This window comes from Bidens hawaiensis, unplaced genomic scaffold, assembly GCF_021521415.1.
Source record: "Bidens hawaiensis isolate Kalapana, Puna unplaced genomic scaffold, B.hawaiensis_p1.1 tig00035977_1, whole genome shotgun sequence".
NCBI classification, from domain to species: Eukaryota; Viridiplantae; Streptophyta; class Magnoliopsida; order Asterales; family Asteraceae; genus Bidens; species Bidens hawaiensis.
In genome coordinates this window covers 37,312-52,734 of record NW_027496276.1, presented here as the reverse complement: position 1 = coordinate 52,734, position 15,423 = coordinate 37,312, and the positions used below count along the sequence as shown (strand labels likewise).

Below are 15,423 nucleotides of genomic sequence, written 5' to 3'. Positions count from 1 at the left end.
GATGGAATCTTCAATTGGGCGACTAACATGGTCGCGTTCGGGTCGACATTTCGGGTGTGTTCACATTCAAGTCGACGCTCCTAGTCTTAGCGCTTTCATCTCAGTGCTCCGGGTCGGGTCGCGTTTAGGTCAACACCCCGGATCAGCTCGCATTCGCTTCGGCGCCCCTTCAGTTTGTGTTCGGTTTGACGCCATGGTCAGTTCGGCTCAACACGACCCGGTCCGCCGACGACCTGACCATTTCTTCCAGCCCGACCAAAGCGAAAACTCTGACTGTTTCGACCCGTCTTGGTTTTGGTTTTTTTGTTTTGGTAAGTTTTATCGGTTTAGTTTTGGTTTCGATTTTTAGTTCGTTTTAGTCGTTTTTTCCAGTTTCGTTACCATTCAGTTTTGATGTTTCGTTTTAGTTCTAAACCCGAAAAAAACGGAACAAATGAAAAATACAAAATCAAAATCGAAACGAACAAAACTAAACTAGAAAACCGAAACCAAAACCAAACTTAAACGAAAGCGAAAAACCCGACCCAGATAACAAAAAAAAACAACCAAAATGAAAAAAAAAAAAAAAAAAGCGAAACCGAACCGAAACCTAAAACATGGTCCAAAACGAAACAAAGAATAGAAACCGAAATGAAACGAAACCGAACTAACCAAAACGAAACAGAAAAAACACATAAACCGAACAAAAAAAAACTAACCAAAATAAAAGTTAAACCGAACCGAGTAAACCGACTAAAATGAAACAAAAAAAGGGAAACGAACAAAACGAAACAAAAAATTAAACCCGAACGGAAACGAAACAAAAAAAAACGACATAAATGAACCAAAAAAACCGAAACGGGCCAAAACCAAAAAAACTAAATAAAATGAGCAAAAAACGAACTTGGACCAAACATAAACTGAAAAAAAACATCATAAACGAACCGAAAAAAACAAAACGGGCCGAAACCCAAGAAAATGAACAAAATAAGCAAAAAAAACAAACTTGAACCAAACAGAAACCGATAAAAACGAACAAAAAAACCCGACACGGGCCGAAACCCAAAAAACTGAACAAAATAAGCAAAAAACTAACTTGAACCAAACATAAACCGAAAAAACAACATAAAGAATCAAAAAAACCAAAACGGGCCGAAACCCAAAAATATGAACAAAATAAGCAAAAAATCGAATTTGAACCAAACAGAAACCGAAAAAAACGAACCAAAAAAACGAAACGGGCCAAAACCCAAAAAACTGAACAAAATAAGCAAAAAAAATGAACTTGAATCAAACAGAAACCGAAAAAAACAACATAAACGAACTAAAAAACCGAAACGAGCCGAAACCCAAGAAACTGAACAAGATAGGCAAAAAAACGAATTTGAACCAAACACAAAACGAAAAAACTGAACAAAATAAGCAAAAAAAAGAACTTGAACCAAACAGAAATAGAAAAAAACGACTTAAACGAACCAAAAAAACCGAAACGGGCCGAAACCCAAAAAACTTAACAAAAAAAAGAAAAAAAAGAACTCGAAGAAAACAGAAAACAAAAAACCAACCTAAACGAACCAAAAAAATCGAAACCGAGCCGGAACAAAACCCAATAAACTAACCAACTGAAGCCAAAAACACGAACCGAAATGAAACTGGAAAAAATAACGAAACAAAAAAAAACGAAAGCGGGCCGGGTCGGGTCGGGTGGAAGAGGTTCGGATCATCAGCGGGCCGGGTCGTCCAAAACCATTGTGGGTCGTCGGTAGAGTGGGTCAAAGTGATTGCCTCCGACTCATTGGCCAACCAAACACGTTAGATGGAATTGGGATTTCAATTCTAGCAAATTCCATTCCTATGGGAATGTTTAAATTCCAATTTCAATTCCTTTAAATTCCAATTCCTATGTAAATTCCAATTCCAATTCCATTTCATTCTACGAAACGAACACGCCCTAAGTAATTAACCGATAAACTATATAATCAAGACTCAAAATCTAACGAACTTCATTTTCTCTGTCTAAGTAATTAACCTTCTTCACATGTGAATCAAATCGGGATTAACGCTTTCTGAAGTACATGTAATGAAGTCATGTAGTCTTAAGCAACTATGTGTAGAGGTATGTACCAGCATTATTATGTTTATATGTAAAAGTTCATGAACTTGTTAACACCTATAAAAAAATATAATTTAAATGACATCTGATGTGTTATACAAGATATAAATGTCTACATCCATACTTTCTTGGACATATCTTCCAATCTACTTCATTAAAATTAAAGACATTTGGTGTTTGAGAATCAAAAACTTTTTCTTTTTTGCTTTGACTTATCGTCACGGGTGAACGTTAGAAACTTAGTCCACCCTTAAATTCGCTAAGTAACTTAACAAAATGTGTAGAATGAGTATTATAACGGCCATGAGTGCTGACCAACTTGAATACCTATTAAATAGGTGGGATCCTCGAAATCAGTTACATTTATTATATTATAAATATAGGCAAGGTTGATCATTGAACACGATTCACACATTCTCTACGATTCTAGCTACGATCAACTTTGTTCTCAAGGTGTACTTCATTTTTTTATTAATAATATTTCCTTAAGTAGATCGACGCTAGGTCGCATTTTGAGGTTTTATGTCGGAGATCCTTTGAGATTAGCGGCTTTTCTCGTAATATACTCGTGTTTAACAGACAAGTATATATAATATCAAAGCACTGGATAATTCATTGTTAGCATGCAAATTGGATTTTAATGATCACATTTTTGTGTAGTTGGTCATTAATAATCCCACTTGAAAATGTTCCTAATGGAAGTCTCACATTTTAAACATTTTTTGTCTCCGTGAAGAAAAACTTAATGCCGTTAAGTTTTATTCGAAGTTTAAACAAATGTATAAGGGCTTTTGATCGGAAGAAGGATATTAGTTGATATTTTGGACATTAATTTCAAATACTTGAGGTTATGATATTTTATTCATTAATGTTGTAACTTGTAAGCTTTTAGTGAGGAATAAACATAAATTTGACGAGACGATTCATCTGGTCATGGTAGCTTGAACCCCCGGCCACAAAATATCATGGAACGTGCGTTACATGATGAATCGGATGGGTTTATTAAAAACCATGCAAACCGCCAAACCAATTGCCGGTTGCTCCAACATCAACCACCATAAACGACAAAACCAGATTATTCCACTGTCTTTCAAGTTTCAACCCATACCTTAACCAAATGCAATCCCTATTTCCATTACAACCAGATCATAATGTTGCTGTAACGCTGTTGTTAATACTTAACAGCCTCCAAACACTTGATAATTTATTTATTTTTTACTTTGTGCTATTTATTAATTGCTAAACAACATTCTTTCTTATTAATATATTAAAAATCACATATTTAAAATTTTGGACGCCTGAAATTTAATATCTTAACATCAACCTAGGCCTGCTCAATTTATGAAGTATAAACCATTTTAAGTAGAGAAGTTTATACATATTGGAGAGAAATATATCCAGTTAAAAATCTTTTTTTTTGAACGGCCAACGAAAAACAATATATTAACAACAAACAACACAAACCAAGTTAGTTTTGTATATGTAATAATGTATATTAACAACAAACAACGAAAAGATATATCCGGTTAAAAACCTAATAGTGTACATGTATAAAAGCTTATTATTTTCTCCGTTATTCCCTGGTCAAAATTAGTTTTGTATTGAATATAATATATATATTTACCAACAAACAATTGTTCGAAGATAGTTGGTTATGATTGATTACGTCTAGAGGTAAAGTTATTTAGTCAATACTTCAACTCTCTCATTGCTAGCTAATGTGTTATAAGTTTGATTCACCAACGACAAGGAAAGTAGTAAGCTACGTACGTAATCATTTCAATACATATATACACACACATAAAATTACTTGTATGTAGTAAATCGTAACAAAAATTTTAAAAAGGTATTTAATATAGAAAAAACCATATAGTTATTATGAAAGTAACCATATAATTTAAAAAATTGAATATATCAAAGGACATTTTGAAGCTTATTCAATATAATAACACTATGTTAAATATGATACATTAATTATTTTTAATGTAGTGAGTCTTTTATTTTATTTATCTTATGTTAGGAAGAAAGAACAACTAGATTGGGCTTTATTTTAGTGAATCATAGCCACAAAGCGGATTTTTTTTCAATAATCAAATCATACGTTGTCTGATAAAAATTTAAGTCAGATAAGCAATATCATTAATTTATTACATTACATGTTAATTATTTACCAACATAATATTATTTTAAACATTGAACTAGCATAAAATAAAAAATAAAGAGAGAGAAAACTAGTGAGCGTGCGGACACGACATAACAAAAGAGTTGGCACGTTACAAAGTAACTCATGGTTGGCTGGTCATTCTCACTGGCCTATATCTTTCCATTTGAATCCATTACACACTTCAAGTCTTCAATACTTCAACTATCTTTCTCTAAACTTAACAATGAAGACCTTATGTCCAAACCTAGACAACGAAGACGGTCTCGAAACCGTGCTCGAGGTTCCGATACCAGAGGAAAGCTTCGAAGACATCAAGATTAATCACAATGCTAATGCTCATTTCCCGAATTCGGTGGCTGGAATGCTGAAATCTTGGATGAAACCTCATTCCACTGATCAAAAACGACAGTTTTCGGACTTCGGTGGACGGAATTGTGAAATTCAGCTTTTGCTTGGAGTTGTTGGAGCTCCTCTTGTCCCTCTTTCGGTGTCCTCTTCGCACCCCGCGGGCATCAATCCGGCTATTCACGATCACCCTATCGTAAGTCCTATTAACTATTCGTTTTTTTTTTCGATACTTGGATGTCTTTTAACTTGAGGTTGGAGTTATCTGGTCATGTCACATGTCACATAAATAATGATAACTTTTTATTCATGTCATTGAAACTAAAAGTTACAATAAGGTTTTTTATGTCACGTACAACACGAATAGTTAAGTTAATGCTCCAAGCAATAATCATACACAAAGAATAACATAATTACTTATTTACTTAGTCAAACTCAAAGCTTTATTATTTTCTTTTGTTTTTCACTTGCCACATGTGTTTTTTAAAGTAAATTTAGAAAACTCGTGTCAGGGTTCAAAAATCACAGGATTGGTAGAGAAACCGTAATATATGTTACATATAAAGTTAAAAAACTGCAGGGTCGATTGACTCGTGCCAGGTTCGTACATGACTAAGTATTAATCATAATTTTATTTATGTAGGAGTCTTCAATGGCGAAATACATCGTGCAACAATACATAGCAGCGGCAGGAGGCGAAAAGGCTTTAAATTCAGTCGACAGTATGTACGCCGTGGGGAAGGTGAAGATGGTGGCGTTGGAATTCAACGCAATTGACGAAATAACCGTGAACTGCGGTGTTGGTAAAGCGTTGAAGGCCAAGAGTGTGAAGAACGATGGTGGTGAGATGGGTGGGTTTGTGTTATGGCAAAAAAGGCCGGACCTTTGGAGTTTGGAGCTCGTTGTTTCCGGTTACAAGATCAGCGCTGGCAGCGACGGGAAGGTGGCGTGGCGTCAGACACCATGGCACCATTCCCATGCTTCTAGAGGCCCTCCTAGACCTCTTCGTCGTTCCTTACAGGTACTAATTTATTTTTATCTACATGTCGATATAATTTTTAAAAAATGAGTGATAAAAGTAGAATTGTATCTCAACATGGGTCCTATTTCAATCAACCTAACAATAATCTGGAGTAGATCACGCACGTATTAAAGTTTCTTAGCTGTCAATTGCTTAAATTCCTTTTAATTAAAGTCAACTAAAGCCTAAAAGTCAAATCTTGACTTTGACAGGGTCTTGATCCAAAGTCAACGGCTAACTTATTCACAAATTCAATCTGTATCGGAGAGAAGACCATCAAGGGAGAAGACTGCTTCGTGTTAAAGCTTGAAGCAGAGCCTTCAAGTCTTAAAATACGAAGCAGTAACAATGTGCAAATTATGAAGCACACAATATGGGGCTATTTTAGTCAAAGAACTGGTCTTTTGCACCAACTTAAAGACTCACATTTAATAAGAATTAAAACGCCTGGAAGTGATAATGTGTTTTGGGAAACAACCATGGAGTCACTAATCCAAGATTATCGCACCATCGATGGTGTTAACATTGCGCACGGTGGTCAAACAACTGTTTCGTTGTTTAGATTCGGGGAGGATCCGGATAGCCATTCGGAGACGAAAATGGAGGAGGTTTGGACCATTGAGGAAGTTGATTTTAACATAAAAGGTCTTTCAATGGACTGCTTTTTGCCACCAAGTGACTTGAAAAAGGAGGATGACCAACCAATAGTTCGTACCAAGAGCGGTGACAAGATTACTGGAAGTGCTAGGTTACTGTTCAAGAGCCGAGGAAATGGCCCGAGGTTTGGTGTTTCGAAGATTGTGGCGATCGATTCCAATAACTTTGGGGAGTTGTGACATAATTGTTTTGTTTTGTTGTCATGTTTTGTACATATAATGTAAAGGTTGTATGACATTTGTAGGTAGGTAAACGTTTGAGCTTGTATGTGCTCTTAGATGATCTAATAGAGATTGTTAGTAGGTTTTATCATATACTTGAATGTTTAGTGACTTAATTATGTTATTTATATTGTTGAATGATGATTATTGAGGTTACAAGAAGTCATTTGTGCCTAAGTGAAATTTTAAGGTTTGTAAGTGCACACTGAGTTGGGCCATAAGTCGTTCAAGAATGTAGAATGAATGAAACTGGGATCACGCCAACCAACAGTTCGGCAGGTGCTCCAAAGAGACTGTTCCAACAGGAGACCGTTGTTTCTCCTCACCTCTTCGGTCCCATAATGTAATCTCTGAAATTACGGAGATGGAAAGAAGATTGCATACATTCCCCGCTTGAAATCGTTTAGACGAGTCTCGTTGCACAACACCAACTTGCACAAAAATGCCCAAGTGTATCAAGGATTTGAAACACAACATAACTGACATAAGACCCCTGAAATGAGACCAAAATAGGTTTTTACTTCCTAACATACATATTCAATTTAGTAAAGATAGTTATGGTAATTAAAACGAAACGATAACAAAAGTTCAAGTTTCATCCAAATCAATCCCATAAAACCAAACGAAACTGTAAAGCTACAAAGTTACTTGACTTCTAAAATAACCGTTATATACAAACACAAACATTCCCCCCTCCTACTTACATAGCATGCCTGTCAAATATTGCGTTCATGCGGTTCAAGCCACGGAAATCCAAGAAAGTCGAACACTTCCTTCTCTGAGTCAAACTTCAAACTTGTGCTACCACTGACCTGCGCAAATTGTAAAATCAGCCAGCCATTAGGAATAAACCGACTTCTCGTTTGCTATTATTACTATTATCACCCTTTTTCCACTAGATCCATGAGCTGCAGGAAAAAGCCCGTTATCGTCCAGTCGGAACCCTTTGGATTCTGCAAGTATTCTCATTCTGCAATAAAGGCGTCAACTTAGAATCATTTACAAGCCGACATTATAAGCTACAATGATTAAAACTGCAAAAAATACATATAAAACCGACATACCTTCTGTTCACCACATCGTTCCCTGTCCAATGTATTAGCCCAAATGGGTATATATCCTTTGGGTACACCTAAAAAATGAAAACCGAGTCATGTACATATAAAACAATATTTCAGATTGTTTTGAAACACATAAAAATCTCATAAAAGCATGTGTAACACAACACATTGCCAAAAAGGGAACCGCCATTGTGAAAGTCTTTTATAAGTAACTAGTTAAGGCTATTAAGTATTAACTGATAGACGCATCAAATTAATATTATGAACCATTAACTATTCATTTTTTAATAGTTGGAAGTATGAGCATTATACCTTCAAATCAATGCGAAGGCAGAGCTCACGACCAGGATATGTGCAAAGACCAAAGTATGTATCAACCCCGGAATCAGTACCCTGCACAGCTGATAAAACTTAGGAAATATAATCTTCCACCATGCCATAAATCATAGATAAAAACAAACAATAAACAAAGATAAATTCATACATACATATATATATTATACATTTCATACTTACCTGCTCGCTGTGAATACTGAAAACCAAATCCTCTCTTAAAAAGTTCATATCTTTCAAATGATTTACATACTTGGATAGAAAACCTATATGGCTGTAAAACAAATCCATTCAGTTCTGAAGACCATGAACAGTAAAGTTAATAAAAGAGAACAAAAAATATATTAATACTTTTTAGTTTAGCTCGAACAAACCCAAAGACAGCATCATTTTTAAAGTAAACCAACTGAAAAAATTATTGTTTATAATAACTTTACATCCAACATACACATTGAATTTGTTATTTATATCAGTTTAACTTAAAGCTTTCAATTTAAAACCGAACAGGAAATGGTTTCTCAATGCAATTTTTATAAAAGCTAAAAAAGTATTAGTTTAGATATATGACCTTTTCCCATCAGGATGTGTAATTATAATGTCCATATCCCCACAAGTAGCCTTTCCACGTCTAAATGAGCCTCCACACACAACACTCACCTGCGGTAAAAGTTGATCACAGCATTATTAGGAAACAAATTCAGAAATAGGATGTGAAAGAAACTACACCATCACTGACAGAGCTTTATGAACAAGAATAACCTTAACCCTAATTATTTGGTTATACCATAAACCAAATAAACGATAACTAACTGAACTCGTTACATGGCCTAACAATGCTTTCAGATAAAGTCAGAACTTAATATAATCTTCTGTGATTATTGGTTGGTTGGTCTTCTATTAAAGGATATTTGTGATTCCTTTGTTAACTTATTTTTGCTTACACATATGAACTTAAAGATATTTTGGTCTGGCCACCCAAGTTTTGCAAACCCAATTAACATGTAATAAGAACAAGATAAATAAAAATAAGAACAAGATAAATAAAAAACTAACTTTTGATTTTCAGATAAAGTCAAATCATGCCACAAAAACTTTGTAATGATAAAAATCACAAAAAACTTGCATTTTCACCCTACATTAGCATCCTTATATCCAAATATTATGAGAAAGGAATATAAAACCCATGCTTGGGGTTCCACTATTCACCCCCTATAACTATAAATTATATTTTTTGACAGCGAAAGAAAGGGAGAGGGTTATACAAGCAGAATTAATAACTATTATTATTTAACTGAATCGGGGTATATATGGGGAATGAGATGCGGGAGGTTATTAAAAGATGTTTAAATTTTAGGAATAAATGTGTTTTTTTGGTTAAATTATAGGGATGGGGATGGAGAAGCTACTGTGAATGCTCTAATACAAGAGGTAAAACAGGTATAAATTTAGCATGAAATTCGCCAAAATGAGAATTTGCAACTGTTTATGTTTATAATTTGAAACAAGATAAGAGAAGCTTCACAATGACGAGCTTTACAAGAGTTGAAGTGCCATACATAATTTAGTTTTCAGAGTTAAAGTAGACTAGATCCATATCTAATATAGATATATATGATTTATTGATGTAGGATTATAATTTGAAAGCTATCCTTTAAAAATTACATATCTAATATCAATGCTTGCTACCAGATAATGATAAAAATAATTTACTTTTCAGAGTTAAAGTAGACTAGATCCCAAAGAACATCAAAATTTTCATGGGGTTATAGATATATATGATTTATTGATGTAGGATTACTCATCCAAAAAATGGAACCTTACAGACCTTAAAACAAGTTAAAACAACAATAAGACTAATGACAAAGTGTCTAATGCCAAACACTTTATTTCTTTATGAACTTTAACACGCTAATTCCAATCATGGTTTATTCATTTTAAGTTGTTCTCGGTTCTCTCTTGGCTATCTCAGTAAGCCAAGATATTCCTTCAATTAACATATTAACTTGAAAAAATAATCACTAATATTCAGTGACAAATTAAAGCATAAGACACATTTTAAGCATAATGATCATAGATATAATTTAAAGAAAGAATACTTACTCCAAGTAAAACATCTTCTGCAGCTCTCTGCAACAAGTGCTCCATCTCTTGTACCTATTATACAATATCAATTAAAGTTCATATTATTAACCTTTTCTAGGAGTGCCACTTTTCAACTGTTTAAACAAGAAATCATCTTAAAAAACGAAAGGTCAAACTCACCAAAAATGCAGTTTTAATTCATAAAACCTCCTAAATCATCTTTATCAAAATATCATATCATTATTAAAATTATATACTGCACACATTAATTAGTTTCAAAATTCAACAAATTTGAAGATAATATTTCATTTTGCCACATCTATGTTCTTTGAATATGCTGGAAAAAATAAAAACCTTAGAACCCAGACCTCCTGGCGTGGTATCCTTGTTCTGATGTCTTCAAAATATTTCAATCCTAACCGTTGTGAATTTGTGTGTAACGTCATCTAGACTCCTGTGTCCTTTTTCATAAAGTTTCAGCGCAGTAGCGGGACCCACCCCCATACTTCCCCAAACAAGCTAATTGTCTGTACACATACAACCAATCAGTTACTTTATTTTCGTAATCTAAATTTAACGATTCATGATTGCAATATTATACAAATCTTGATTTTTGTAATGTAAAACACACCTTTTCATCACTCTCAAAGTGTTCCAACTTGGACAATCGTCACGATCTCATGTATCTATAATAGTAAACCTAATTTCATGTTAACTATGCATACTGAAGATAAAATGTCCAAAAGAAAATGCAATGTTTTATGAAAAATGTCTACTCACATGATCCTGCATTGACTTTCCAATAGCGGGTAAGTCTCTGACTTGGTCAACGCTTTCAATTTTAAACGGTAATCTTTCAATAACAGGAATTGCCTTGTAATAGCTGAAGGACCGCCGATCATCACCCAAAGCTGAAACATTTAGTAAAATACGAAAGTGAATCTAAAACAACTCATTATGAATGTGTAGAATGGTATGGTTAATAATAAGTTTACCTCTATATATATTAATAAGCTTGCCAAATATTTCAGTAATATTTCGATTTAAATCAGGAGGATGATAAGGCAATGAACTATCTGAGTATAAAAAAAAAAGAAATATATATCAGACACACCATTGAGATATATAAATCAGTAACAAGAGGTCTTACAGAACTATGTTGACCATCAGTGTTGAGTTGACTAATGCTTGAAGGGCTTTCGGGTGATGAGTTGTCCTTAGAAGTGTCTGACTTGTTGGGTGAGGCTTTCAGCTTTTTATAACTGAGATTTTGAAGGTTCAACAGGGTTCTCATTAGGCGTGTTTTGGCCTGCAATTAACTTGTAGGAGGAGTCTTGGTTGAGTCTCTCGCCTAGTCTCAAACTGTCCTCTAACCATTGATTAAGAAGAATGGCCTGAATAATATAATATAATATAATATAATACTATTACAGAGATTAAATCATCAATCACCACATACTGGAAAATGCAACACCATCAATTACCTACCCCTTTGAATTGGAACTTAACTAAAATAAGAATGCGTATCATGATTGATATTAGGATATTATAATTTCATGGTTATTTTAGCAAAAAAAAAAAAAAAAACTTTTTTAAGTACTAAATATGAGATATTGAGATGTATCATTACACGTGATCCAAAAGTTTTTCTTTGACAAAATAAATGACCGTCTAGCCGTCGTTATCTTCTACTATTCTACAATTCGACACGAGGTCATCGCCATGGGACACGTCTCACACTATGTTCGACTAACAATTATATTTTAGCATTTGATATGTCACGGCATTTTCTGTGCAATAAGTGTGCGTTTGTCTTTGAAGTTTATTGTCTTTTATTCATAGAACAAATCAATTTCTAGAAGTGGAGAACGAAAATTTAGCTAGGTGATAGTGTTGTTACTGGTGATAGCAAATAGATTAATAGAAGTGATAGAAGGGGGGGGGGGGGGGTGTGTAAAAAATATAAACATAAATAAAAAGCATGAGAAATAACATAAGTGAAAGTCATCCCATATGGGTTAAGACTTGAGACAGTCAAGGTTTAACATTATATGTTCAAAGTTGTGGCTGTCAAAATCTTTTGCAATGAATTTATATTTAGATCATGATTTTGGGCCTTTTGGCATTTGGTGTCACATATTGTACAAGTGCCATAGCCCCAACCCCATCAGGTGTGGTGAATTTGGCTCATGTCATGTCATGGATGGGCATGGATTGGGTATGAGGTGTTTAAGTGGGAATGTTTGCAACAAGTTATCCCACTTCTTTTATCTTTTATAAAAAAGCAAAGTGAAGTGTACAAACCGGATTTTCCAAACCAGCTTGGTTCCGGTTTGGGTCAACAAAAGTTAAACAAGATTTCATTTTCCACACCAGCTACAGTTTTTCACAGGTTCGACAACGGTTTTTACCAGTTTCAACAGAGGGTTTCCCAACCCGACAACAAATTGGTGGTTCAGTTTCTAACCAATTCTTGCCAAACCAGTTTCCAAACCGAGTTTTGTCCACCTTTAAAGTTACTCTCCCATCATTGTTTTCTATTTAATTTTATGGAATCATAATATATGTTGATGGCTGATAGCAAAAACATGATAGCCGAATATTTGAATAAATCCCAAACGGCACGTAAAATAAATATCTTGTTACCAACCAAAGTATGGGAGGGAACGCACTTCAAACAATTAATCATATGACCCTTTTTTGAACCCAACTTTTTCAAACAATAAAATAACACCCCAAACCATACATCTATCATTTATTATACTTACCAACTTAAATTTTCCAAGAATTTACTTTACAAACTACAAAAATCAATATTAATAATAATATAAAAAGATACAAAAGGCTAGTGTAGAAAGCATGCTGACAATATCTGAAAACACACCAAATACATTCAAAATTTGGGCCTCTTTTATTAATTTTGAATTAAAGAGACGAGACATCCATTACATATCCCAAAAAACAAACCCACGCATCAAATATTACTATTTACCCCCTTACACTTCTTTCTCCCAACTAAAACATACCCCCAACAATACTTCTTTTTCCAAATTCCTACCTTAGCTTATTAAAATTCTTCAATACCCTATACTATTGAAATCCCTACAAACTTCTACCTATTTTTTAACCTTCAATGTCCATTCTTGAGGGAGGACAATTTCTTGTGTTTCACGGCCAGTGCTGCGCCGTGGTGGTGGCTGTGGTGGAGCAAATCCGGCAAGGATAATGTTTGGTTGTGGTGGTCCAATAATGGGGTCCATGTTTTTGTTGAATGGCTGAGCTATTCCAGCTGTTTAAATTTAATTCCAAAAAATATAATTAGATTAATAATAATGAACAGAACATCAATCAAGTCACACTAAAATAATACAGTACGAAATAAAATATGTTCCGTTTAAAGGTTTTCACAAAGAAAATTAATTAAAAATATATATATAAATTGGTTGATATTTTGATAATAATAACAACGATAAACAAGTTGAGCTCAAACCATCCCGAGAATGAGAAAATGACTCGCGAGACGCTTGAACTTTCCAAAAAGAGCTCGAAATGAGCCGATTTAAGATTCAAGCGTTAGAAAAAAAAAAGCTTGAAACAAGCGAGTCTCAAACCAAGCCTGAGCATGAAAAAACCAACTAGCTAGCCGAGCTCAAGCTTTAGAAAAAAAAAACTCGAAATGAGCCTAGCTCGAACCAAGCCCGAGCATGAGAAAACCAACTAGCTAACCGACCTCGAGCTTTAAAAAAAAGCCCAAAACGGGCCGATCTTGAACAAAGCCCGAGCTTGAAAAAAACCAACTAGCTAGCAAAGCTTGAGCTTTAGAAAAAAAGGGTTCAAACGAGCCAAACTCAAGCTTGAGCTTCTGAAAAAGAGCTCGAAACGAGCCGAGTACAAGCTCGAGCTCTCGTAAGTTAAAAGTAGCATAGCTCGAGCCTAGTCTAGCTTAAAGCAACTGGGTTTACACCCAAGTTACATACCTGGTTTTTTATTAAAATCCGGTGGAATATTCGGGTAATTACGTGGCAAAAACACGCCGGTACCCGCACGTTCTTTCTTGACAACGTTATTTAAACCAACGGTTTGTTGACGGCGTTGGGTTTCAACCGGAAGTGGAGGCCACGCAGACTGACGGAACCCTAACGGACCAGCACTAACTCTCTGAGTGTGGGATAAATAATGAGTCACCGGAGCTCCGACTGGACGTTGGGCTCCGAGTAAACCCCTGTTAGCAAAAACGACGTCGTTGATGTGGTTCATTTTCATTTTGAATTTCATCATGGCCACTTGCTCTGCAGCTGCGTAAATCAGATCCCAAGAGTCTTCATTCCGGTGACCAAACGGCGTCGTTGGTGTGGACCAAGCCTGAGTGGGCCCGGAAACATTCCAGTTAAATGTCGATTCCGGCGAGCCAGCTAAACCCCTTTTCGTCAAAACAATATGATAAAAAAAAAAATAAGTTAGAAAATTTAAAAATAAATAAAATTAATAATACTTTTGTTTGAAAATGAAAATGAACCTTGAGAGGAGGATAAGGGGTTTTGAAGCGGTGTTGTAAGGAAACAGAGCGAGTGAAGCGGCGAGTTAACCCAGTGACGTCATCATCGTCACTGTCGGACTCGGTGGAAGATGAGTAGGCGAGGTCGCCGGTGAGGAAGTCCGGCGGGAGGCAGGTGGCGAGGTCCGGGAGGGTGTGAGTGTGAGACATTTGGGGGGAAGAGAAGAGAAGTGAGTTTGGTGGATGGATGGGTAATGTTGGTTTCCTTTTTATTAAGGTTTCTAGGTTTTTTTTTATTTTGTTTTTTCTTTATTGACTATTGAATAAAGTGTGGCTATTTTGTGTTTTTAATAGCAAAAGGCGTTCACTATCATAAATAATGTTGTGCATTCTCATCCAATCCCTATTTTATATTATGGATGTTACTGAATATTTAAAAATATATTTTTCAATTTTTATAATTTTTTAATATATTTTAAAAGTGTCTGTGAATGAAAAAAAGATAAATGATAATGATAAAGATATAAAAAAATATTATTTAATTGAAAACGATAGACGAAATACAGTGTGTTTTAGTGTAATCTTGGATTTATGGATAGAGAATAGAATGAGAATGCTCTAAGTCCATAATTTGTTTTTTATTAAGGTTTCTAGGCTTTTTTTTAACGACAAACGAATAAAGTCGTATTCAGAGTAACCCAATAGCAAAAGACGATCATACGCCCATCATCGCAAACAATGTTTGGTAGCCGAGGCCCGCCATCTCCTAGTCTGGAGAAACCTGTTGCCCATTGCCTACTGCGATAAACCTTGGTTGGCACTGGTTAGGATTCGAGTTTATGACCTTTAGTTAATTTTTTTTCCCCCTGAACACTAATATTTGAGTTAAAAGTTTATTAACGCTATATTTTATTATTATTATTATTATTTCTTTTGTAATTTATATTAATTT

General features: G+C 34.8%; 2 protein-coding genes and 1 pseudogene across 3 annotated transcripts; 1 reads left to right on the top strand and 2 right to left on the bottom strand.

Moving 5' to 3' along the window:
• The first annotated feature begins 4,409 nt into the window (after positions 1-4,409).
• Positions 4,410-6,655, top strand: LOC143588075 (uncharacterized). Its single transcript, XM_077069187.1, has 3 exons — positions 4,410-4,797; positions 5,245-5,622; positions 5,835-6,655. Exons 1-3 carry the CDS (start codon positions 4,480-4,482, stop codon positions 6,456-6,458), a joined length of 1,320 nt encoding a protein of 439 aa, XP_076925302.1. The 5' UTR covers positions 4,410-4,479; the 3' UTR covers positions 6,459-6,655.
• A 462-nt stretch (positions 6,656-7,117) lies between these two features.
• Positions 7,118-11,453, bottom strand: LOC143588083 (DNA polymerase lambda-like; annotated as a pseudogene). Its single transcript, XR_013145020.1, has 13 exons — positions 11,436-11,453; positions 11,141-11,370; positions 10,972-11,052; positions 10,757-10,887; positions 10,606-10,662; positions 10,345-10,528; positions 9,995-10,048; positions 8,463-8,551; positions 8,078-8,168; positions 7,874-7,954; positions 7,565-7,632; positions 7,386-7,470; positions 7,118-7,312 (listed from the first exon to the last, which is right to left on the bottom strand). The product of XR_013145020.1 is annotated as a DNA polymerase lambda-like (transcript).
• Positions 11,454-12,948: 1,495 nt separating this feature from the next.
• LOC143588074 (uncharacterized) lies at positions 12,949-14,665 on the bottom strand. Its single transcript, XM_077069186.1, has 2 exons — positions 13,954-14,665; positions 12,949-13,265 (listed from the first exon to the last, which is right to left on the bottom strand). Exons 1-2 carry the CDS (start codon positions 14,252-14,254, stop codon positions 13,093-13,095), a joined length of 474 nt encoding a protein of 157 aa, XP_076925301.1. The 5' UTR covers positions 14,255-14,665; the 3' UTR covers positions 12,949-13,092.
• Between the last annotated feature and the right edge of the window lie 758 nt (positions 14,666-15,423).